This window comes from Mustelus asterias, unplaced genomic scaffold (genome assembly GCF_964213995.1).
Source record: "Mustelus asterias unplaced genomic scaffold, sMusAst1.hap1.1 HAP1_SCAFFOLD_1085, whole genome shotgun sequence".
Taxonomy (NCBI): domain Eukaryota; kingdom Metazoa; phylum Chordata; class Chondrichthyes; order Carcharhiniformes; family Triakidae; genus Mustelus; species Mustelus asterias.
In genome coordinates this window covers 1-27,051 of record NW_027591030.1, presented here as the reverse complement: position 1 = coordinate 27,051, position 27,051 = coordinate 1, and the positions used below count along the sequence as shown (strand labels likewise).

Below are 27,051 nucleotides of genomic sequence, written 5' to 3'. Positions count from 1 at the left end.
CAGGCTTGGAGGGCCGAAGGGCCTGTTTCCTGTGCTGTACTGTTCTTTGTTCTTTTGTACAGCTAGTAATGTCATTTGCGACTGTAAAGACTTGGAAACTAGAAGCAGGAGGAGGCCATTCGGCCCTTCGAGCCTGCTCCGCCATTCATTATGATCATGGCTGATCATCATATTCAATATCCTGATCCCCCTTCCCCCCATATCCCTCGATCCCTTTGGCCCCAAGAGCGATATCTAATTTCTTCTTGAAATCACACAACATTTTGGCCTCAACTACTTTCTGTGGGAGTGAATTCCACACATTCACCACCCTCTGGGTGAAGAAATTTCTCCTCACCTCAGTCCTAAAAGGTTTACCCCTTATCCTCAAACTATGACCCCTAGTTCTGGACTCCCCCACCATCGGGAACATTCTTTCTGAATCTACCCTGTCTAACCCTGTTAGAATTTTATAAGTTTACCCCTTATCCTCAAACAAAGAACAAAGAACAATATAGCACAGGAACAGGCCCTTCGGCCCTCCAAGCCCGTGCCGCTCCCTGATCCAAACTAGACCATTCTTTTGTATCCCTCCATTCCCACTCTGTTCATGTGGCTATCTAGATAAGTCTTAAACGTTCCCAGTGTGTCTGCCTCCACCACCTTGCCCGGCAGCGCATCCCAGGCCCCCACCACCCTCTGTGTAAAATATGTCCTTCTGATATCTGTGTTAAACCTCCCCCCCTTCACCTTGAACCTATGACCCCTCGTGAACGTCACCACCGACCTGGGGAAAAGCTTCCCACCGTTCACCCTATCTATGCCTTTCATAATTTTATACACCTCTATTAAGTCTCCCCTCATCCTCCGTCTTTCCAGGGAGAACAAACCCAGTTTACCCAATCTCTCCTCATAACTAAGCCCCTCCATACCAGGCAACATCCTGGTAAACCTCCTCTGTACTCTCTCCAAAGCCTCCACGTCCTTCTGGTAGTGTGGCGACCAGAACTGGACGCAGTATTCCAAATGCGGCCGAACCAACGTTCTATACATCTGCAACATCAGACCCCAACTCCTATACTCTATGCTCCGTCCTATAAAGGCAAGCATGCCATATGCCTCCTTCACCACCTTCTCCACCTGTGACGTCACCTTCAAGGATTTGTGGACTTGCACACCCAGGTCCCTCTGCGTATCTACACCCTTTATGGTTCTGCCATTTATCGTATAGCTCCTCCCTACATTATTTCTACCAAAATGCATCACTTCGCATTGATCAGGATTGAACTCCATCTGCCATTTCTTTGCCCAAATTTCCAGCCTATCTATATCCTTCTGTAGCCTCTGACAATGCTCCTCACTATCTGCAAGTCCTGCCAATTTTGTGTCGTCCGCAAACTTACTGATCACCCCAGTTACACCTTCTTCCAGATCATTTATATAAATCACAAACAGCAGAGGTCCCAATACAGAGCCCTGCGGAACACCACTAGTCACAGGCCTCCAGCCGGAAAAAGACCCTTCCACTACCACCCTCTGTCTTCTGTGACCAAGCCAGTTCTCCACCCATCTAGCCACCTCCCCCTTTATCCCATGAGATCCAACCTTTTTCACCAGCCTACCATGAGGGACTTTGACCCCTAGTTCTGGATTCCTTGGGGTAAAATGGAGGTTGGTAATCGGTGCCATGTGATTAACCCTGAGTCATCCATGTGCCAACCTGTGCCTACGTTGTCCAGGCCTAGGTGAGGGGCATGCCAGGACTCCTGAAGGAAGGGAACCAAACAGGAAGCCTTTATTTCATTCCATGACTGCAAGGCTGTGCGTGAGTGATCGGGGAAAACAGCAATAAGTCTACCTTTGTGTTTCAGCATGGATAAACACCACTTAACCCTGACTGAATACTGCATAACCATCAACTATGTGCGAGAACTTGTCGTATTTGACCACATCATAGTACCAAATGAATACCTAACCAGTCAACTAGAAGTGCGGCTCACCAGGTAATATATCTTTTTGTTTATTCATTTGTGGGACATGGGTGTCGCTGGCTGGGCCAGCATTTATTGCCCATCCCTAGTCGCCCGAGGGCAGTGGAGAGTCAACCACATTGCTGTGGCTCTGGAGTCACATGTAGGCCAGACCAGGTAAGGACGGCAGATTTCCTTCCCTAAAGGACATTAGTGAACCAGATGGAGAAGCTATCCTTGAGTCGGTTGGTGTGTGACCTCAGACTTTTGTGTCTTTTTCCCGACGGAAGAAGGTGGAAGAGAGAATGTCCGGGGTGCGTGGGGTCCTTAATTATGCTGGCTGCTTTTCCGAGGCAGCGGGAAGTGTAGACAGTGTCAATGGATGGGAGGCTGGATTGCGTGATGGACTGGGCTTCATTCACGACCTTTTGTAGTTTCTTGTGGTCCTGGGCAGAGCAGGGGCCATACCAAGCTGTGATACAACCAGAAAGAATGCTTTCTATGGTGCATCTGTAAAAGTTGGTGAGAGTCATAGCTGACATGCCAAATTTCCTTCGTCTTCTGAGAAAGTAGAGGTGTTGGTGGGGCTTTCTTAACTATAGTGTCGGCATGGGGGGACCAGGACAGGTTGTTGGTGATCTGGACACCTAGAAACATGAAGCTCTCGACCATTTCTATTTCATCCCCGTTGATGTAGACAGGGGCATGTTCTCCTTTACGCTTCCTGAAGTTGATCACAATCTCCTTCATTTTGTTGACATTGAGGGAGAGATTATTGTTGCTGCACCAGTTCACCAGATTTTCTATCTCATTCCTGTACTCTGTCTCATCATTGTTTGAGATCCGACCCACTACGGTGGTGTCGTCAGCAAACTTGAAAATCGAGTTGGAGGGGAATTTGGCCGCACAGACAGAGGCGTATAAGGAGTATAGTAGGGGGCTGAGAACACAGCCTTGTGGGGCACCGATGTTGAGGATGATCATGGAAGAGGTGTTGTTGCCTATCCTTACTGATTGTGGTCTGTGAGTTAGGAAGCTCAGGACTCAGTCGCAGAGGGAGGAGCCGAGGCCCAGGCCACGGAGTTTGGAGATGGGTTTTGTAGGAATAATGGTGTTGAAGGTTGAGCTGTAGTCAATGTTCTGGGACCCCGGGTTCGAATCCCGCCACGGCAGATGGTGGAATTTGAATTCAATGAAAAAATTGTCTGGGATTAAGAATCTACTGATGACCATGAAACAATTGTCGGAAAAACCCATCTGGTTCACTAACGCCCTTTAGGGAAGAAAATCTGCCGTCCTTACCTGGTCTGGCCTACATGTGACTCACAGCAATGTGGTTGTCTCTTAACTGCCCCTCAGGGATGGGCAATCAATGCTGGCCCAGCCAGCAACACCCATGTCCCATGAACAAAGAGTGGTTGGTGACTGCTCATGCTTGGAAGGCAATGGGTTGCTATGGACCAAAAGTAAGAAAACTCCTCCCATTGGCACCACCGTATGCCAAAAGTTGCCCGACCCACCTTCCCAGAATGCCACCCAATGTACCCCTCGCAAACCCCACACCCAGGTCTTGAAATGGGCAAGAATTTTGGAAAATAACCACCAATGGATCTACTATTTCCAGGGCCACTTCCTTAAGTCCTCTGGGATGAAGATTATCAGGACCTGGAGATTTATCCACCTTCAATCCCATCAATGAGCAGAGATCAGATAGGGAAGCATGAGCAGGCAATAGCCTAGTGGTATTATCGCTCGACTATTAATCCAGAAACTCAGCTAATGTTCTGGGGACCCGGGTTCGAATCCCGCCACGGCAGATGGTGGAATTTGAATTCAATAAAAAATATCTGGAATTAAGAATCTACTGATGACCATGAAACCATTGTCGGAAAAACCCATCTGGTTCACCAGACTGGGATAAGGGATTGAAGTGATGTTGAGGGTTGGTGTTGCTCTCGTGAGAACGGAGAAGGTTACGTGAAAATCTGATGGGGTGGGGTTCAAAACCAGGGGAGGTTTTGGTGGATTGAATCAGGAAAAGCCGTTCCAAATGGCAGGAATCTCCCGTGAAGACCCAGATTTAAGGTAATTATAGAGGCAACAAGAGAGTTGGCACAGGAGCAATGAGTCAAATGCCACTGGGCCACCACCTCCTCCATAGAGAGACACTCCGAGGGCAGTTGAGAGTCAACCACATTTGTCTCCAGACTCACATGTAGGCCAGACCGGGTAAGGATGGCAAATTTCCATCCCTAAAGGACATCAGTGAACCAGATGGGTTTTTACAACATGGTCATTATTACTGAGGCTAGCTTTTAGGGATCTAAAACTGGAGGGCATAGGTTTAAGGTGAGAGGGGAGAGATTCAAAAGGGTCCAGAGGGGCAAATTTTTCAAACAGAGGGTGGTGAGTGTCTGGAACAAGCTGCCAGAGGCAGTAGTAGAGGCGGGTACAATTTTGTCTTTTAAAAAGCATTTAGACAGTTACATGGGTAAGATGGGTATAGAGGGATATGGGCCAAACGCAGGCAATTGGGACTAGCTTAATGGTTAAAAACTGGGCAGCATGGACAAGTTGGGCCGAAGGGCCTGTTTCCGTGCTGTAAACCTTGATGACTCTAATTCCAGACATATTCATTGAATTTCAATTCAGTTTGGATTTGAGTCCATCTCACAGAACATTGGGCAGGGCATCTGGGTGTCTAATCGGGTGCCATTACCACGAAGCTACCATCACTCACTGTACTAGAAATCCCTTCATTCTCTCAATATGTTTCTCTTCCTTACCCAGTTTCCTTTTATGTTTGAAGCCCAATGGATTCCCAATGGATTGGGGATGTTTACCAAAGTGTTGCCCCTCGGCACGGTAGCACAGTGGTTAGCACTGCTGCCTCACAACGCCAGGGACCCGGGTTCAATACCCGGCTTGGGTCACTGTCTGTGTGGAGTCTGCACATTCTCCCCGTGTCTGCGTGGGTTTCCTCCGGGTGCTCCGGCTTCCTCCCACAGTCCAAAGATGTGCAGGTTAGGTGGATTGGCCGTGCTAAATTGTCCCTTAGTGTCCACAGATATGTAGGTTAGGTGGATTGGCCATGCTAAATTGTCCCTTAGTGTCCAAAGATGTGTTGGTTAGGTGGATTGGCCATGCTAAATTGTCCCTTAGTGTCCAAAGATGTGCAGGTTAGGTGGATTGGCCATGCTAAATTGTCCCTTAGTGTCCAAAGATGTGCAGGCTAGGTGGATTGGCCATGCTAAATTGTCCCTTAGTGTCCAAAGATGTGCAGGTTAGGTGGATTGGCCATGCTAAATTGCCCCTTAGTGTCCACAGATGTGTAGGTTAGGTGGATTGGCCATGCTAAATTGCCCCTTAGTGTCCAAAGATGTGCAGGCTAGGTGGATTGGCCATGCTAAATTGCCCCTTAGTGTCCAAAGATGTGCAGGATAGGTGGATTGGCCGTGCTAAATTGCCCCTTAGTGTCCACAGATGTGCTGGTTAGGGTGGATTAGCCATGCTAAATTGCCCCTTAGTGTTCAAAGATGTGTAGGTTAGGTGGATTGGCCATGCTAAATTGTCCCTTAGTGTCCAGAGATGTGCAGGTTAGGTGGATTGGCCATGCTAAATTGTCCCTTAGTGTCCAAAGACATGCTGGTTAGGTGGATTGGCCGTGCTAAATTGTCCCTCAGTGTACCCGAACAGGAGTGTGGTGACTAGGGGATTTTCACAGTAACTTCATTGCAGTGTTAATGTAAGCCTACTTGTGACACTAATAAATAAACTTTAAACTAAAAAACCCTCAGATTCAGCTATTAAGGAGTGGGTTCCATGAGCTGGTCGCTGTCCTGCCCTTTGTTCTCCCTTCTTTGTTGATGTTGTTGGCTCTTTGTCATCCTCGCCAGCTGAAAGCCGATGGCCTTTTGCTTATTTTGAATCCACCATTCAGAGCTATTATGAGACTGACCGGTTATAACCAAGCTACGCAGCAGATTGCCAAGCCCTCCGAGGTCCTGTCCGGTGTCAAGGCGTTCATAGGATTCATACATTCCATCAGCCATTACGTGAACATTGATGTCACCAGGATTTGCAAGGACGTGATGTTGCAACAATCGCAAGCTGTGGATGCCAATGGAGAAACAACCCTGACCACAGCTTACACCAATTGGTACGTTCGCAGACTGGAGTGGGTGCGCGGGTTGGACCTACCGGGCTGACTTTGCCAAAAATCAAACAATCTTGCCAGAGTTCACCGGTGGCTTTGTCTGACTATTAATTACTGGCGTTCAGTTGCAATTTATGGGTGTCACTGACCGGGCCAACCTTTATTGCCCATTCCTGAGTGTGGCACAGTGGTTAGCACTGCTGCCTCACAGCGCCAGGGTCCCAGGATCAATTTCCAGCTAGGATCACTGTCCGTGCGGAGTCTGCGCATTTGTCTGCGTGGGTTTCCTCCGGGTGCTCCGGTTTCCTCCCACAGTCTGAAAGACGTGCTGGTTAGGGTGCATTGGCCGTGCTAAATTCTCCCTCAGTGTCCCCGAACAGGAGTGTGGCGACTAGGGGATTTTCACAGTAACTTCACTGCAGTGTTAATGTAAACCTACTTTTAAAAACTGAGGGCATTTCAAAGTCAACAGGGACCCAGGGTAACTTTCTGGGGACCCAGGTTCAAATCCCGCCACGGCAGATTGTGAAATTTGAATTCAATAAAAAATATTTGGAATTACGAATCTGCTGGTGACCATGAAACCATTGTCGGAAAAACCCATCTGGTTCACTAATGTCCTTATCATAGAATCCCTACAGTGGAGTACATTTGGCCCATCGAGTCTGCACTGACCACAATCCCACCCAGGCCCTATCCCCATAACCCACATATGTACCCTGCTAATCTCCCTGACACTGAGGGGCAATTTAGCATGGCCAATCCCCCTAACCTACACGTCCTTCAGACTGTGGGAGGAAACCAGAGCACCCGGAGGAAACCCATGCAGACACGGGTAAAATGTGCAGACTCCACGCAGACAGTGACCCGAGGCTGGAATTGAACCCGGATCCCTGGCACTGTGAGGCAGCAGTGCCAACCACTGTGCCCCTTTAGGGAAGGAAATCTGCCGTCCTTACCCAGTCTGGCCTACATGTTACTCCAGAGCCACAGCAATGTGGTTGACTCTTAAATGCCCTCAGGGGTGGGCAATAAATGTCGGCCCAGCCAGCGACACCCACATCCCATGAACATATATTAAAATAAAAGTTGGATCCGAGGTTGGCCGCGTGGTAGATGCCCTTTGACCCTGGTTAGAGGAACCTGATTGGGCTGCCCATGTCTTGCTTGCTGTAGTGATGAAGCAACAGAAGGCTTAGGGGTGATCTTATAGAGGTCTATAAAATAATGAGGGGCACAGATCAGCTAGATAGTCAATATCTTTTCCCAAAGGTAGGGGAGTCTAAAACTAGAGGGCATAGGTTTAAGGTGAGAGGGGAGAGATACAAAAGGGTCCAGAGGGGCAATTTCTTCACACAGAGGGTGGTGAGTGTCTGGAACAAGCTGCCAGAGGTAGTAGTAGAGGCGGGTACAATTTCATCTTTTAAAAAGCGTTATGTGGGTAAGATGGGTATAGAGAGATATGGGCCAAATGTGGGCAATTGGGACTAGCTTAGGGGTTTAAAAAAAAATGGCGGCATGGACAAGTTGGGCCTGTTTCCATGCTGTAAACTTCTATGACTCGATAACGCCCCCTGTTTGTCAGGCCCCGAATCAGCAAGTCCTGACAGCTCAACCCTGGTCTTTCTGCGCTGTGGATCTTTGACCGAGATACTGTCAACCTTCTGACAACATTGGACATGAGGTTCAAATCTAACTGACTCTCCCTCTCTAGGTACCTGGAGAGTCTCCTGAGGCAAACCAGTACTGGGATCATCATTCACTCGCCTGCTGTCAGAGCCTTTGTGACAATGCCAAGCGAAAATATCCAGATATTCAACGCGGAAGAATATTCTGATGTTTCAGGTTGGTGAACACGTTCTCATCACAGTTAGTACGGCCAGTGAAAGTTAACCCACGTTCACCCAACCTTCGAGGACTTTCAAGTCCAATTTATTTCCAGCACTGTAGAACCATAGAATCCTGAGAGTGCAGAAAGAGGCCATTTGGCCCATTGAGTCTGCACCAGCCCTCTGACAAAGCATCTTACCCAGGCCCACTGCTCTACCCTAGCCCTGTAACCCCGCACATTTAGCATGGCCAATCTACCTAACCTACACATCTTTAGACACTAAGGGGCAATTTAGCATGGCCAATCCACCTAACCTGCACATCTTTAGACACTAAGGGACAATTTAGCATGGCCAATCCACCTAACCTACACATTTTTGAACACGAAGGGACAATTTAGCATGGCCAATCCACCTAAGCTACACATCTTTGGACACTAAGGGGCAATTTAGCATGGCCAATCCACCTAACCTACACATCTTTGGAGTGTGGGAGGAAACCGGAGCACCCGGAGGAAACCCATGCAGACACGGGGAGAAACACCCAATCCCATTTACCAGCACTTGGCCCATAGCCCTGAATGTTATGATGCGCCAAGTGCTCATCCAGATACATTTTAAAGGATGTGAGGCATCCCGCCTCCACCACCCTCCCAGGCAGCGCATTCCACACCCTCACCACCCTCTGGGTAAAAAGGTTTTTCCTCTCATCCCCCCTAAACCTCCCACCCCTCACCTTGACACTGTGTCCCCTCGTGACTGACCCTTCAACTAAGTGGAACAGCTGCTCCCGATCCTCTCTGTCCATGCCCCTCATAATCTTGAACACCTCGATCAGGTCGCCCCTCAGTCTTCTCTGCTCCAGAGAAAACAACCCAAGCCTATCCAACCTCTCTTCATAACTTAAACGCTCCGTCCCAGGCAGCATCCTGGTGAATCTCCTCTGCATCCCCTCCAGTGCAACCACATCCTTCCTATAATGTGGCGACCAGAACTGCACACAGTGCTCCAGCTGTGGCCTCACCAAAGTTCTATACAACTCCAACATGGCTTCCCTGCTTTTATAATCTATGCCCCGATTGATAAAGGCAAATGTCCCATCTGCCTTTTTCACCATCCTACTAACCTGCCCTTCCACCTTCAGAGATCTGTGGATAAACACACCAAGGTCCCTTTGTTCCACAGAACTTCCTGGTATCCGACCATTCATTGAATACTTCCTTGTCAAATTACTCCTTCCAAAGTGTATCACCTCACACTTTTCAGGGTTAAATTCCATCTGCCACTTATCCGCCCATTTGACCATTCCGTCTGTATCAAACACGAGGCTAGATGCTCGGGAAATAAAGGCTTTTATTTACTGTAATGAAGCAGCCAATAATTATATACACGATCCCAGACTGAGGGGTCCCAGCCAGAGCAGGGACCTTTATACCTCTCCCAGGAGGCGGAGCCCGACTGGGATGTACCACAACACTACAGTACAAAGGTGTAACAACCCCACCCTAACCCCAACAGCAACAATAGCACAACCCAACAGTAACATATGTACATCCTTGTAGTACTGGCCAGACCCTGGCTCAGTACTATCCAGTGGGAACCAACGATGGTTCACCACAATCATCCTGTAGCCCAAGACACTCAACCTCAGTGTTAACCACCCGGCCAATCTTTGTGTCATCCACAAGCTTACTAATCCTACCCCTACACAGTCATCTATGTTGTTTAATAACCCCCGACTTGGCCACATTTTACTCTATCCCCAATGCACCAAGCACTCCAGCACCACCACATAGCCAACATCGCTCACCTGCCTGCCTCCATGCCAGACACTGCTCGCTACTGCCTCCCCTGGCACTCCTGCAATGCTTCCTCCCCTCTGCGCACCCTCATGCACCTTGACCCCTGACCCTGCACACCTGTCCCTCCCCGCCACTACTACTCAGCAACCCCTGACACTGCTCGCCTGAAACAGCACTGAGGCCAAATGCGAAACGGAGGTGCCTCGAGGCCAGAGCGGCAGAGTATGGTGTGGGTGGGCCTTTCCGAGGGGGGAGATGTCGGTTCCCGGGATGTAATCGCAAAAACTCAGTCTGCAGGTGCAGCAGGTGATCAAGAAGGCGAATGGAATGTTGGCCTTTATCGCGAGGGGGATGGAATATAAAAGCAGGGAGGTCTTGCTGCAACTGTACAAGGCACTGGTGAGGCCGCAACTGGAGTACTGTGTGCAGTTTTGGTCCCCTTATTTGCGAAAGGATATATTGGCCTTGGAGGGAGTGCAGAGAAGGTTCACCAGGTTGATACCGGAGATGAGGGGTGTAGCTTATGAGGAGAGATTAAACAGATTGGGTCTGTACTCGTTGGAGTTTAGAAGGATGAGGGGTGATCTTATAGAGACATATAAGATAATGAAGGGGCTGGATAGGGTAGAGGTGGAGAGATTCTTTCCACTTAGAAGGGAAACCAGAACTAGAGGGCACAGCCTCAAAATAAGGGGGGGCCGGTTCAGAACTGAGTTGAGGGGGAACTTCTTCTCTCAGAGGGTGGTGAATCTCTGGAATTCTCTGCCCATTGAAGTGGTGGAGGCTACCTCGTTGAATATGTTTAAATCACGGGTAGATAGTTTTCTGATCGATAAGGGAATTAGGGGTTATGGGGAGCAGGCGGGTAAGTGGAACTGATTCGCTTCAGATCAGCCACGATCTTATTGAATGGCGGGGCAGGCTCGAGGGGCCAGATGGCCTACTCCTGCTCCTATTTCTTATGTTCTTATGTAATGCAGCAAGGTCGCGGCTAGCTCTCGAGGTCGCAAACCTGAGTCATTCCCGCAAGGGACCCCGACTTCTGGGAGCCAGCAACAGTGCTTCAACTTCAGAAATCACTGACTGACCCGTATGTCTGGTGCACTGTCACCCTTTTTGATTTGATTTGATTTATTATTGTCACATGTATTGGGATACAGTGAGAAGTATTGCTTCTTGTGCGCTATACAGACAAAGCATACCGTTCATAGAGAAGGAAAGGAGAGGGTGCAGAATGTAGTGTTACACTCATAGCTAGGGTGTAGAGAATGATCAACTTAATGCAAGGTAAGTCCATTCAGAAGTCTGACAGCAGCAGGGAAGAAGCTGTTCTTGAGTCGGTTGGTACATGACCTCAGACTTTTGTATCTTTTTCCCAACGGAAGAAGGTGGAAGAGAGAATGTCTGGGGTGCATGGGGTCCTTGATTATGCTGGCTGCTTTTCCGAGGCAGCAGGACAGAGTCAATGGATGGGAGGCTGGTTTGCGTGATGGACTGGGCTACATTCACGACCCTTTGTAGTTCCTTGCGGTCTTGGGCAGAGCAGGAGCCCAGACCAAGCTGTGATACAACCAGAAAGAATGCTTTCTATGGTGCATCTGTAAAAGTTGGTGAGAGTTGTAGCTGACATGCCAAATTTCCTTAGTCTCCTGAGAAAGTGGAGGCGTTGGTGGGGCTTTCGTAACTGTAGTGTTGACATGGGGGGGAGCAGGACAGGTTGTTGGTGATCTGGACACCTAAAAACTTGAAGCTCTCGACCCATTCTACTTCGTTGATGTAGACAGGGGCATGTTCTCCTTTACGCTTCCTGAAGTCGATGACAATCTCCTTCGTTTTGTTGACATTGAGGGAGAGATTATTGTTGCCGCACCAGTTCACCAGATTCTCTATCTCATTCCCTTCAAATTCGATTTTCAATGACGCCACCACCGTAGTGGGTCGCATCTCAAACAATGATGAGACAGAGTACAGGAAAGAGATCGAGAATCTTAATAGGGGTTTATAAAATGATGAAGGGGATAGATAGAGTGAACGTTCAAAGACTATTTCCTCAGGTGGATGGAGCGATTACAAGGGGGCATAACTATAGGGTTCATGGTGGGAGATACAGGAAGGATATCAGAGGTAGGTTCTTTACGCAGAGAGTGGTTGGGGTGTGGAATGGACTGCCTGCAGTGATAGTGGAGTCAGACACTTTAGGAACATTTAAGCGGTTATTGGATAGGCACATGGAGCACACCAGGATGATAGGGAGTGGGATAGCTTGATCTTGGTTTCAGATAAAGCTCGGCACAACATTGTGGGCCGAAGGGCCTGTTCTGTGCTGTACTGTTCTATGTTCTATGTAATCTGGTGAACTGGTTGTTTGCTGTGGACTGTGGGGCCTCTGTCAGCGTGTTACCAATCACTGTGTGTGACAGTGGCCTTGTTAAGGGAATTGGGAGTTAAACATGTGACAGTCCAGGAATAGAGACAGCAAGGGCAGTGAAGGAGGAGAAGTTCCACATAAACCTGATCCTGGGCCAGGCCAAAGTGCCAGGCAATAGGCGATCGAGGGCATCATCTAATCTGACCGTCTACCCCTCTCCCGTGGCGACATTCATGGCGGGTGTCCCTGGAGAGGGAGCATTCAGTGTCCAAAGGCACCATCGAGGCCTTCTGTGCCCATTGGGCCCGGCAGGAGCTGGGGTGTGTTGTTGACCCTTTCAATCACATTTTGGTTTGATGTCTTACAAAGAACAGTCTAGCACAGGAACAGGCCCTTCGGCCCTCCAAGCCCATGCTGATCATGATGCCCTGACTAAATTAAAAAACACTTTCTGCCCTTGGTCCTCTCTTCCCTCCCTATTCATGAACCCATTCAGATGCCTCTTAAATGTTGTTAATGTTCCTGCTTCCACCACCTCCTCTGGCAGCGCGTTCCAGGCACCCACCACTCTCTGCGTGAAAAACCTCCCCCCGCACATCTCCCTTAAACTTTCCCCCTCTCACCTTGAACCTGTGCCCCCTTGTAATTGACACTTCCACCCTGGGGAAAAAGCCTCTGACTATCCACCCTGTCTGTGCCTCTCATCATTTTGTAGACCAGGTCTCCCCTCAGCCTCCGTCTTTCCAGTGAAAACAATCCCAGTTTATCCAACCTCTCCTCATAGCCGACACCCTCGAGACCAGGCAACATCCTGGTGAACCTTCTCTGACTCTCTCCAAAGTTTCTACATCCTTTTGGTAATGTGGTGACCAGAACTGCACGCAATACTCCAAATGCGGCCGAGCCAAGGTTTTACATAGCTGTGACATGATTTGCCAACTCTTGTACTCAATGCCCCAGCCGATGAAGGCAAGCATGCCTTCTTAATCACCTTAGCCACCTGTGTTGCCACTTTCAGGGAATTGTGGGCCGGCACGCCCAGATCCCTCTGCGTGTTAAGTTCTAAATTTGATTTGTTTTGGTTTCAGGCTGTTTCTCTTAAAGGGGCAGCCCCTCTTATTTTGTCCCTCAGTTTAATTGTTTAACTCAAAGGAGTTGGAACATTCTGGGGTGGAGAGCGACTTGTAGGTTAGTAACACTGAGGAAGAGTCTGACAAGAAACCGGCTTCGGTCTGGAATCACTTGTGACTAACATGCTCCTGATTTCAATCTTGACGTTGCAGAACTGCAGGCGTTGGCAGAGTTGATTGGACCATACGGGATGAAACACTTAAGCGAACACTTGATGTGGCACATCACGTCACAGGTGAACGAGCTGAAGGTAAGGGATGCGCCACCTGGCATGCGATCGCTGGCGCCGGTACCCCCGGGGAATGATAGCAGTCACGCAGTGGCGACCACGGGCAGGCTCGACCCTGGCTACACTCAGTCCCGGGGCCTGCCGGTGCCATGTCTCGGGCGGGCACCCTGTGCGGATTTTATTTTTGTTTGGAGGTGGGTAGCTGGGTGGGAGGGGGCACGGAGGGGGGCGAGGCTGACCAGGTCAGGGCCTAGCCACGCAGGGTGGGATGGGGTTTGTCAAGTTGAGATGGCGAGAGAGAAGGTGACCGTGAGGTGTTGTAACGGGTATTTCTTTCATCAGAAGCTCGTGGTGGAAAACATGGACATCTTGGCCCAGGTCAAATCCAGCTTGCAGAAACCAGATTTGATGACACAGTTCGCCAAGCGTCTAACCTGTAAGTGGCAAGGCCTCAGCTCTCCGATAATTCCTCCATTCCACATGTTACCTCATCTTTCCAATCGCATTGTGATCAGTTACTTCTGAATGCTTTACCCCTGATGCATTATTTGCCTGTTTACGATGTAAATAAGATTTCTGTACCTAACCCCGTGCTGTACCTGTCCTGGGAGTGTTTGATGGGGACAGTGTAGAGGGAGCTTTACTCTTTATCTAACCCCGTGCTGTACCTGTCCTGGGAATGTTTGATGGGGAACAGTGTAGAGGGAGCTTTACTCTGTATCTAACCCCGTGCTGTACCTGTCCTGGGAGTGTTTGATGGGGACAGTGTAGAGGGAGCTTTACTCTGTATCTAACCCCGTGCTGTACCTGTCCTGGGAGTGTTTGATGGGGGACAGTGCAGAGGGAGCTTTAATCTGTATCTAACCCCGTGCTGTACCTGTCCTGGGAGTGTTTGATGGGGACAGTGCAGAGGGAGCTTTACTCTGTATCTAACCCCGTGCTGTACCTGTCCTGGGAGTGTTTGATGGGGGACAGTGTAGAGGGAGCTTTACTCTGTATCTAACCCCGTGCTGTCCCTGTCCTGGGAGTGTTTGATGGGGACAGTGTAGAGGGAGCTTTACTCTGTATCTAACCCCGTGCTGTACCTGTCCTGGGAGTGTTTGATGGGGACAGTGTAGAGAGAGCTTTACTCTGTATCTAACCCCGTGCTGTACCTGTCCTGGGAGTGTTTGATGGGGGACAGTGTAGAGGGAGCTTTACTCTGTATCTAACCCCGTGCTGTACCTGTCCTGGGAGTGTTTGATGGGGGACAGTGTACAGGGAGCTTTACTCTGTATCTAACCCCGTGCTGTACCTGTCCTGGGAGTGTTTGATGGGGGACAGTGTAGAGGGAGTTTTACCCTGTATCTAACCCCGTGCTATACCTGTCCTGGGAGTGTTTGATGGGGACAGTGTAGAGGGAGCTTTACTCTGTATCTAACCCTGTGCTGTACCTGTCCTGGGAGTGTTTGATGGGGGACAGTGTAGAGGGAGCTTTACTCTGTATCTAACCCTGTGCTGTACCTGTCCTGGGAGTGTTTGATGGGGACAGTGTAGAGGGAGCTTTACTCTGTATCTAACCCCGTGCTGTACCTGTCCTGGGAGTGTTTGATGGGGGACAGTGTAGAGGGAGCTTTACTCTGTATCTAACCCCGTGCTGTACCTGTCCTGGGAGTGTTTGATGGGGGACAGTGTACAGGGAGCTTTACTCTGTATCTAACCCTGTGCTGTACCTGTCCTGGGAGTGTTTGATGGGGGACAGTGTAGAGGGAGTTTTACCCTGTATCTAACCCCGTGCTATACCTGTCCTGGGAGTGTTTGATGGGGACAGTGTAGAGGGAGCCTTACTCTGTATCTAACCCCGTGCTGTACCTGTCCTGGGAGTGTTTGATGGGGACAGTGTAGAGGGAGGTTCACTCTGTATCTAACCCCGTGCTGTACCTGTCCTGGGAAGACCGTGCAGTGTGGAGGGAGTTTTTCAATGTAAGCTAATCTTCTGGCGATGACCTTGTGAGCTTCTCTGAGTGGATCTCAGATTCTGCTGACTTTGTTTTGCTGTCTGCTTCCGAACTTGGATTCGGAATATAATTTTTGATATTTTAAGATTTTACAATTGAGAATATTTTTTGTTTGCTCCTAAATCCTGTTGCTGAAGCCACGGTGATTGGATTGGATCGTCACTCGCTGGGAAGAAAATGCACAGATAGCTTTGTAAAATTAACTTTGGAAAACAAGATAATCTTCCGACTCATGAGGAAAGGTTCACCTTGACTGGGATATTTGGACCAAAATCATTATAGACAGATCGACTGGAACAGAGAGAATTTGTCTGTCAGTGGGTGGACGGGTGGGAATATTGTATGTCGAATACAATATACATATCGCTGAAGAACCCCAACATCGAGCGCTATAGTGAACGTGGCCTTGTTCTCAGCTTCTTACCGAGTCTCTGCATCACCTCTTTGTGTTCCAGCTTCTGACAATGTTCTGAAGAGAATGACAATCATCGGTGTGATTCTCAACTTTCGAGCAATGGCGCAGGAAGCTCTTCGAGATGTAAGTGGAGGCACTTCCTGTCAGTCTCTGCACTGCCTCGATATATCGGACAGCACATGTTCCTCCAACAGCACCTTCCAAACACACCACCTCTACCATCTAGCAGGACAAGGGCAGCAGATACCTGGGAATACCCCCACCTGGAGGTTCCCCTCCGAGCCACTCACCATCCTGACTTGGAAATATATCGCCGTTCCTTCACTGTCGCTGGGTCAAAATCCTGGAACTCCCTCCCTAACAGCACTGTGGGTGTACCTACACCACATGGACTGACTGATGTCCAATAACAATCCTGGAACTCCCTCCCTAACAGCACTGTGGGTGTACCTACACCACATGGACTGACTGATGTCCAATAACAATCCTGGAACTCTCTCCCTAACAGCACTGTGGGTGTACCTACACCACATGGACTGACTGATGTCCAATAATAATACTGGAACTCCCTCCCTAACAGCACTGTGGATGTACCTACACCACATGGACTGACTGATGCCCAATAACAATCCTGGAACTACCTTCCTAACTGCACACTGGGTGTACCTACACCACATGGACTGACTGATGTCCAATAACAATCCTGGAACTCCCTCCCTAACAGCACTGTGGGTGTACCTACACCACATGGACTGACTGATGTCCAATAACAATCCTGGAACTCCCTCCCTAACAGCACTGTGGGTGTACCTGCACCACATGGACTGACTGATGTCCAATCACAATCCTGGAACTCTCTCCCTAACAGCACTGTGGGTGTACCTACACCACATGGACTGACTGACGTCCAATAACAATCCTGGAACTCCCTCCCTAACAGCACTGTGGGTGTACCTACACCACATGGACTGACTGATGTCCAATAACAATCCTGGAACTCCCTCCCTAACAGCACTGTGGGTGTACCTGCACCACATGGACTGACTGATGTCCAATCACAATCCTGGAACTCTCTCCCTAACAGCACTGTGGCTGTACCTACACCACATGGACTGACTGACGTCCAATAACAATCCTGGAACTCCCTCCCTAACAGTACTGTGGGTGTACCTACATCACATGGACTGACTGATGTCCAATAACAATCCTGGAACTCTCTCCCTAACAGCACTGTGGGTGTACCTACACCACATGGACTGACTGACATCCTTCATGAAGGGGCAACCCTCCGAAAGCTCGTGATTCCAAATAAACCTGTTGGACTTTAAACTGGTGTTGTGAGACTTCTTACCGTGTCCACCCCAGTCCAACGCCGGCAACTCCACATCAAGACCATGAGAGACATGGATAGGGTGAATGCACTCAGTCTTTTCCCCAGGCTTGGGGAAGTGAGAATTAGAGGGCAGAGGTTTAAGTGAAGAGGGGAAAGAGTTCATGGGAACCTGAGGAGCAACGTTTTACCCAGAGGGTGGTGCGTGTGTGGAATGAGCTGCCGGGGGAAGTGGTTGAGGAAGGAACATTGACAACATTTAAAAGGCATTTCGTCAGATACATGGATAGGAAAGGTTTAGAGGGATATGGGCCAAATGCAGGCAAATGGGGTTAGTTTAAAAGTTTAAAGTTTATTTATTAGTCACAAGTAGGCTGACATTAACACTGCAATGAAGTTACTGTGAAAATCCCCTAGTCGCCACGCTCCTGTTTGGGTACACTGAGGGAGAATTTAGCACGGCCAATCCACCTGACCAGCACGTCTTTCAGACTGTGGGAGGAAACCGGAGCACCCGGAGGAAACCCACGCAGACACGGGGAGAACATGCAAACTTCACACAGACAGTGACCCAAGCCGGGAATGGAACCCGGGTCCCTGGCGCTGTGAGGCAGCAGTGCTAACCACTGTGCCACCGTGCAGCAGTTACTATATCTGTAATTTAGTAATCTCCCATCAATCTCCGGATGTCGAATCCTTTCTGATAATTTCAGCGATTTGATAAATAATGGCGATTCTGATGCAGCAGTGCTGACCACTGTGCTGCCCATAGATGGGCTTTTTGATGGACATGGGCCAGTTTGGGCCGAAGGGCCTGTCCCCGTGCCGTGGATTTGGTGATTCTTGGGATGTGGGTGCAGCTGGAAAGGCCAGCATTTGTTGCCCATCGCTAATTATCCTCGGACCGAGTGGTTGGCTCCTGCTCTTCCAGCCTGTCGCTCAGAGCCTGTGAGGGAATGGAAGGCACTCGGCCGATGGTGGGGAATGGTTGCACTAACACTCTTTCTTGTCCTTCTGCAGGTTTTATCCGGCCACATCCCATTCCTCATGGGCTCCATTCAACTCTTGAGTGATATCATCAGCCCGGACACTGACACCAAGGTATGCGGGGGTGCGTTGGGGTAACATTATTGTGGCTCGGGGAGGGTCTCCTTCCATCTCTAGCCTGCACTGTCTGTGACCGGCCTTTCCCGCTGTTTCTCAGCGTGAGGTTGTCCCCCCGCCCGGGGAACGGATGAACTGCAAAGGAACTTTCAGCACAATGAAGAAAAATTATTTATCAGTGTCACAGGTTAGGCTTACATTAACACTGCAATGAAGTTACTGTGAAAATCCCCCAGTTGCCACACTCCTGTTTGGGTACACTAAGGGGCAATTTAGTATCGCCAATCCACCTAACCTACACATCTTTGGACACTAAGGGACAATTTAGCATGGCCAATCCACCTAACCTACACATCTTTGGACACTAAGGGACAATTTAGCATGGCCAATCCACCTAACCTACACATCTTTGGACACTAAGGGACAATTTAGCATGGCCAATCCACCTAACCTACACATCTTTGGACACTAAGGGGCAATTTAGCATGGCCAATCCACCTAACCTACACATCTTTGGACACTAAGGGACAATTTAGCATGGCCAATCCACCTAACCTACACATCTTTGGACACTAAGGGGCAATTTAGTATGGCCAATCCACCTAACCTACACATCTTTGGACACTAAGGGACAATTTAGCATGGCCAATCCACCTAACCTGCACATCTTTGGACACTAAGGGGCAATTTAGCATGGCCAATCCACCTAACCTGCACATTTTTGGACACTAAGGGGCAATTTAGCACGGCCAATCCACCTAAGCTACACATCTTTGGACACTAAGGGGCAATTTAGCATGGCCAATCCACCTAACCTGCACATTTTTGGACACTAAGGGGCAATTTAGCACGGCCAATCCACCTAAGCTACACATCTTTGGACACTAAGGGGCAATTTAGCATGGCCAATCCACCTAACCTGCACATCTTTGGACACTAAGGGACAATTTAGCATGGCCAATCCACCTAAGCTACACATCTTTGGACACTAAGGGGCAATTTAGCATGGCCAATCCACCTAAGCTACACATCTTTGGACACTAAGGGACAATTTAGCATGGCCAATCCACCTAAGCTACACATCTTTGGACACTAAGGGACAATTTAGCATGGCCAATCCACTTAACCTACACATCTTTGGACACTAAGGGGCAATTTAGCACGGCCAATCCACCTAAGCTACACATCTTTGGACACTAAGGGGCAATTTAGCATGGCCAATCCACCTAAGCTACACATCTTTGGACACTAAGGGGCAATTTAGCACGGCCAATCCACCTAAGCTACACATCTTTGGACACTAAGGGACAATTTAGCATGGCCAATCCACCTAACCTACACATCTTTGGACACTAAGGGGCAATTTAGCACGGCCAATCCACCTAAGCTACACATCTTTGGACACTAAGGGGCAATTTAGCATGGCCAATCCACCTAACCTGCACATCTTTGGACACTAAGGGACAATTTAGCATGGCCAATCCACCTAAGCTACACATCTTTGGACACTAAGGGGCAATTTAGCATGGCCAATCCACCTAAGCTACACATCTTTGGACACTAAGGGACAATTTAGCATGGCCAATCCACCTAAGCTACACATCTTTGGACACTAAGGGACAATTTAGCATGGCCAATCCACCTAACCTACACATCTTTGGACACTAAGGGGCAATTTAGCACGGCCAATCCACCTAAGCTACACATCTTTGGACACTAAGGGGCAATTTAGCATGGCCAATCCACCTAAGCTACACATCTTTGGACACTAAGGGGCAATTTAGCACGGCCAATCCACCTAAGCTACACATCTTTGGACACTAAGGGACAATTTAGCATGGCCAATCCACCTAACCTACACATCTTTGGACACTAAGGGGCAATTTAGCACGGCCAATCCACCTAAGCTACACATCTTTGGACACTAAGGGGCAATTTAACATGGCCAATACATCTAACCAGCACATCTTTGGACCGTGGGAGGAAACTGGAGCACATGGAAAAAACCCACGCAGACACGGGGGGAATGTGCAGACTCCGCACAGACAGTGACCCGAGGCCGGAATTGAACCCGGCTCCCTGGCGCTGTGAGGCAGCAGTGCTAACCACCATACCGCTGTGCTGCCAATACTATGGCACTCAAAATATAAAGCACTGATTTGTGTTGGGTGGGTTACGGGAGAGGCAGATTCACTTCAGTAACGGATCAGCCATGATCCCAGTGAACCTCAGGAGAAGCGAAAGGGGCTGACTGCTCGTTCCAGCTCCGACACAAGCAGCAGAGGAAGTTTAATCGCCGGCCTGTGTCGAGGTCTCTTTATCTCCCTGTCACTCAAGCCGATGCGTTGCCCTTCCGTCAGCCAGGCGGCTGGACGTTGCCCATTGCTGGACAGTGCCCGTGTGCAAATGTTCAGTGAGGACAGAACTGGGCTGTGAATGTGATGGGCACCACAGTTGAAGAGCAGTTCCTGTACAGGCTCCCTCTTGGCGAATGGTCACCTGGAGAGTGAAGGAGGATTCATGGCCCCCGAGGGGTAGCGACAGAACGGGAAATGTAAAAGAGTCAAATGAACGAGGGAATCTCAGTGCCACAGATTTCCAATCGAGCCGGAATCTGTCTGCGTTTAATCTCTCGCACGCTGCTCCGAAATCCCGCATTGCTAACACGAAGAAGACTGGCACCCTCCCGGACCCGAATAACACCCCCCCCCCCCCCAAACCCCCCGTCTAACATCCCCCCCCCGACCCGACTAACACCCCCCCAACACCCCCCCGACTAGCACCCTCCCCGACCCGACTAACACCCTCCCCCAACCCCCCCGACTAACCCCCCCACCCCGACTAACCCCCCACCCGACTAACACCCCCCCCTCCGACTAACACCCCCCCCGACCCGACTAACACCCCCCCCGACTAACACCCCCCCCGACCCGACTAACACTCCCCCCGACCCGACTAACACTCCCCCCCCCCCCCCCCGACTAACACCCCCCGACTAACACCCCCCCGACTAACACCCCCCCCGACTAACACCCCCCGACTAACACCCCCCCCGACTAACATCCCCCCCCCCGACTAACACCCCCCCTGACTAACACCCCCGCTGACTAGCACCCTCCCCGACCCGACTAACACTCCACCCCCCCCCCCCCCCCCTCGACTAACACCACCCCGACCCAACTAACACTCCCCCCCGACCCGACCCGACTAACACCCTGATGCGCGATATAACACACGAGAGGCGTGATGTACTCGGGAAATAAAGGCTTTTATTGCCAACAATAACAGAGCTACCATATACAGTATATGATCCCAGACTAAAGGGTCACCAGGCAGAGCAGTGACCTTTATACCTCTCCCAGGAGGCGGAGCCGACTGGGGTGTACCATAGGACTATATTAACAGGTAGAACAGCCCAACCCTAACCCCAACAGTAACATATCTACAGACTCATAGTACTGGCCAGACCGTGGCTCAGCACTCCTGGTGGTAACCAACAATGGTTCACCACACACCCCCCCCGACCCGACTAACACCCCCCCCGACCCGACTAACACCCCCCCCGACCCGACTAACACCCCCCCGACCCGACTAACACCCCCCCCGACCCGACTAACACCCCCCCCCGACCCGACCCGACTAACACCCCGACCCGACTAACACCCCCCCCGACCCGACAAACCCCCCCCCCCCGACTAACACACCCCCCGACCCGACTAACACCCCCCCCGACCCGACTAACACCCCCCCCGACTAACACCCCCCCCACCCGATTAACACCCCCCCCCGACTAACACCCCCCCCGACCCGACTAACACCCCCCCGACTCGACTAACACCCCCCCCCCACCGACTAACACCCCCCGATTAACACCCCCCCGACTAACACACCCCCCGATTAACACCCCCCCCCCCCGACTAACACACCCCCCCGACCCGATTAACACCCCCCCGACTCGACTAACACCCCCCCACCGACTAACACCCCCCCCGACCCGACTAACACTCCCCCCGACCCGACTAACACTCCCCCCCCCCCCCCCCCCGACTAACACCCCCCCGACTAACACCCCCCCGACTAACACCCCCCCCGACTAACACCCCCCCCGACTAACACCCCCCCGACTAACATCCCCCCCCCCGACTAACACCCCCCCCTGACTAACACCCCCGCTGACTAGCACCCTCCCCGACCCGACTAACACTCCACCCCCCCCCCCCCCCCCTCGACTAACACCACCCCGACCCAACTAACACTCCCCCCGACCCGACCCGACTAACACCCTGATGCGCGATATAACACACGAGAGGCGTGATGTACTCGGGAAATAAAGGCTTTTATTGCCAACAATAACAGAGCTACCATATACAGTATATGATCCCAGACTAAAGGGTCACCAGGCAGAGCAGTGACCTTTATACCTCTCCCAGGAGGCGGAGCCGACTGGGGTGTACCATAGGACTATATTAACAGGTAGAACAGCCCAACCCTAACCCCAACAGTAACATATCTACAGACTCATAGTACTGGCCAGACCGTGGCTCAGCACTCCTGGTGGTAACCAACAATGGTTCACCACACACCCCCCCCGACCCGACTAACACCCCCCCCGACCCGACTAACACCCCCCCCGACCCGACTAACACCCCCCCCGACCCGACTAACACCCCCCCCGACCCGACTAACACCCCCCCCCCCGACCCGACCCGACTAACACCCCGACCCGACTAACACCCCCCCCGACCCGACAAACCCCCCCCCCCCCGACTAACACACCCCCCCGACCCGACTAACACCCCCCCGACCCGACTAACACCCCCCCCCGACTAACACCCCCCCCCCCCACCCGATTAACACCCCCCCCCGACTAACACCCCCCCCGACCCGACTAACACCCCCCCGACTCGACTAACACCCCCCCCCACCGACTAACACCCCCCGATTAACACCCCCCCGACTAACACACCCCCCCGATTAACACCCCCCCCCCGACTAACACACCCCCCCCGACCCGATTAACACCCCCCCGACTCGACTAACACCCCCCCACCGACTAACACCCCCCCCGACCCGACTAACACCCCCGACCCGACTCACACCCCCCCCGACCCGACTCACACCCCCCCCGACCCGACTCACACCCCCCCGACCCGACTCACACCCCCCCGACCCGACTCACACCCCCCCCCGACCCGACTCACACCCCCCCCGACCCGACTCACACCCCCCCCCGACCCGACTCACACCCCCCCGACCCGACTCACACCCCCCCCGACCCGACTAACACCCCCCCCGACCCGACTCACACCCCCCCGACCCGACTAACACCCCCCCGACCCGACTAACACACATCCCAATTTGTCGCGCTGAAGGTATCTCACGGAGTGACTGTAAAATCTTCAAGTGATTCCGTAAATGCAGAATGTGGTGACAAAGTCGAGGATATTTTTAGACACGGCGGAAGTTTCCAGCATTTTCTCTTTACCCCAGAAGCACTCGCAGTGCCTCTGTAGACACCTGTTAAAAGAGTTGAGGGTTGCTGCCTTTGTCTTTGCTACGAGACGCCCCCCCCCACACCCGTCTGGGTGAAAAGCCTGCTTCTCACCTTCCCTGGAATCTATCTACCAATCGTAGAAACCCTACAGTGCAGAAGGAGGCCATTCAGCCCATCGAGTCTGCACTGACAACAATTCCACCCAGGCCCTATCCCCATAACCCACCATATTTACCCTGCTAATCCACCTACACATCCCGGACACTAAGGGGCAATTTAGCATGGCCAATCCACCTAACCTGCACATCTTTGGACACTAAGGGGCAATTTAGCATGGCCAATCCACCTAACCTACACATCTTTGGACACTAAGGGGCAATTTAGCATGGCTAATCCACCCTAACCTACACATCTTTGGACACTAAGGGACAATTTAGCATGGCCAATCCCCCTAACCTACACATCTTTGGATACTAAGGGACAATTTAGCATGGCCAATCCACCGAACTTGCACATCTTTGAACACTAAGGGGCAATTTAGCATGGCCAATCCACCTAACCCGCACATCTTTGGACACTAAGGGGCAATTTAGCATGGCCAATCCCCCTAACCTACACATCTTTGGATACTAAGGGACAATTTAGCATGGCCAATCCACCGAACCTGCACATCTTTGAACACTAAGGGGCAATTTAGCATGGCCAATCCACCTAACCCGCACATCTTTGGACACTAAGGGGCAATTTAGCATGGCCAATCCACCTAACCCTACACATCTTTGGACACGAAGGGGCAATTTAATATGGCCAATCCATCTAAACCTCAGATCTTTAGACTGTGGGAGGAAACCGGAGCACCCGGAGGAAACCCACACAGACACAGGGGGAGAATGTGCAGACTCCACACAGACAGTGACCCAAGCCGGGAATTGAACCCGGGTCCCTGGCGCTGAGAGGCAACAGCGCTAACCACCGTGCCACTTTAAATCTGTGTCCCCCCCCCCCCCGAACCAGTTCCTGACCCCGCTGCGCAAGTGAGTTTGCCATTCCATGTCACTATCGGTGGCCATCACCAAGGGTCACATGGGCACTGCCTCTGGCGATACCACTCAAACCTGATTGGCTTGTGGGATTTACCTGTCTGCAGACTCAGTGTAGACAGAGCCCCGCAGTTCATTCGCCATGCCACCCTGGCAGAGGTGGCAAACGGAGCCATGCCAGCGAGGGGAGTCACTCACTGAAAGACATGCACCTACAATGGCTTCACTGCATGAGCTTTGTCCTCACCCATAGAATCTATCAATCGCACCCCCTCCCCACTCCTCTTCCACCTGCTGTCCCTCTGTGATCAACAAACCCTCTTTTCACTCCTTAAATCTAAAATCAGCATTGAAGTGCACAACCAACATTTCAAAACAAGTTAAAGCAACTTCCATATCCTGTACAAAGAGTTTCCCCCTCCCTCTCCGGACCCTTAACAGCTTCTGAGTCCAAGATTTTGACACTAAGGGGGCGATTTTATCACTTTTGTTCCAAGTGCTGGGTGGACTTGAAACTGGGAGAGTTTCAGATCTGTTTTTTGGACGTGTTTTCAGGCCCCACTTTACGCACTCTGCCTGTAGAATTTCTGAGTGAGTCTGTTGCTCGCTGCCTCGGGTGGGGCCTAACGCACTCCCTGCAGAGGGAGCTAGTGTGCATGTGCATGGGTTTGACAGACAGAGAGAGAGCTGTCAGGCCCCTGCTGCTGCAGGCAGCCTGAAGCAGCTCCCCTGCCCTGCAATCGCGGGGGCCCGTGGCCCGAGATACAGCCCTCTCCCCCGCCTCCACCGATCGTGGCCCTGCTGCCCTTCCCCCACCCTCCCCAATCCCCCCCCCGCCAGATCCCTGTAGAGTGATAGCGGGTCCCCTCCTCCCCACCTCCCCCCGATCATGACAGAGTGGCAGTGGACCCCCTCTGCCCATGAGTCCCGCCCCCACATTAGCCCTGCCCCATTAGCCCTGCCTCGGCATTGTCCAGGTGCCAGTCTGGCACTGCCCAAGGGGCACCCCCCCCCCCCCCCTTGCCCTCAGCCTCCCCGGGGGGCTCAATGGCCTCCGGTTCCAACGGCGAGGACAACACGACTGTTCTCCGTTCATGGGGGGCATGGTATTTCCACGCCGGGATGAACCTTTCCCAGTGAGGTCAGGAAGGGAAGCGGGCCCGGATAATTGAGTGCCGGGCTCACGAAGCAGATGGAAAAGAGCATTGTAATACATTTCCATATATGAACCTTCCTCTCACCCGTTTCCACTGAGAGACGGACTGCGCCGAAAATCTGGCGCTCATAAAATGGCACCAGTCGCGAAAACCTGCGCCAATCACGCTAAGCAAAAACGGGCACAACAGGATGGTAAAATCACCCCCTAAGGGGCAAGTTAGCATGGCCAATCCAGCCAACCTGCACATCTTTGGACACTAAGGGGCAATTTAGCATGGCCAATCCACCTAACCTACACATCTTTGGACACTAAGGGGCAATTTAGCACAGCCAATCCACCTAACCTGCACATCTTTCAGACTGTGGGAGGAAACCGGAGCACCCGGAGGAAACCCACGCAGACACGGGGGAGAACATGCAGACTCCACACAGACAGTGACCCAAGTCGGGAATCGAACCCGGGTCCCTGGCGCTGTGAGGCAGCGGTGCTAACCACTGTGCCACCGTGCCGCCCCACATGGTCTCACTATCACGTGTAGTCCATTCTTCTGGAGAGATTGGCAAGACGAATGAGTCAGGCATTCACATTCATTGGGTCTGCCTTCAGTGCACAGAGATGCCTCCACCACCCCCCCAACATGCAGCAGAGTGCTCCGAGAGGGACGATGTCCTGAGTAACTTGTTTCTTAACTTCTGCAGGATATGTTAGCTATCTGTGAACTGACGTCTGCCGCGGGGGCATCATGCCTGGTGGATCCCGCCCTACTCATAGCCCTTTCCAATCAGAGGAATGGTGAGTTTACTCGGGCAAGAGTGTGGGAGCAAATTGAAAATGGAAAGAGTTGGCTTGGACGAGTGGGCAATAATGAGAAAATTCAATAGTGGAGGCTGTCACAGTGACCGTAAATGGGGTGGATTGCGCCCCCTGGTGAGGAGAGGAGGAATTTCTTCCTCTGAGAGTGGCGTTCCCTCCCTCAGAAAGCCGTGGCGGCTGGATCATTGAATATATTCAAGGCAAAGTTTGAGTTACTTGACATCTTGGGGGGTTA

The 27,051-nt window shown here is 51.3% G+C and overlaps 1 protein-coding gene across 1 annotated transcript in view; it reads left to right on the top strand.

Annotated features, from left to right (window-relative positions):
* The window catches only part of LOC144487841 (nck-associated protein 1-like), a gene marked incomplete at its 3' end in the record, with an annotated part of 99,588 nt that extends 72,793 nt beyond the window's left edge, over positions 1–26,795 (top strand). The window contains exons 20-27 of the mRNA XM_078205915.1: positions 1,851–1,982; positions 5,890–6,108; positions 7,820–7,950; positions 13,388–13,485; positions 13,807–13,900; positions 15,917–15,999; positions 18,227–18,307; positions 26,702–26,795. Coding sequence (XP_078062041.1) covers positions 1,851–1,982; positions 5,890–6,108; positions 7,820–7,950; positions 13,388–13,485; positions 13,807–13,900; positions 15,917–15,999; positions 18,227–18,307; positions 26,702–26,795 — 932 coding nt within the window. The remainder of the gene's footprint in view (positions 1–1,850; positions 1,983–5,889; positions 6,109–7,819; positions 7,951–13,387; positions 13,486–13,806; positions 13,901–15,916; positions 16,000–18,226; positions 18,308–26,701) is intronic.
* Between the last annotated feature and the right edge of the window lie 256 nt (positions 26,796–27,051).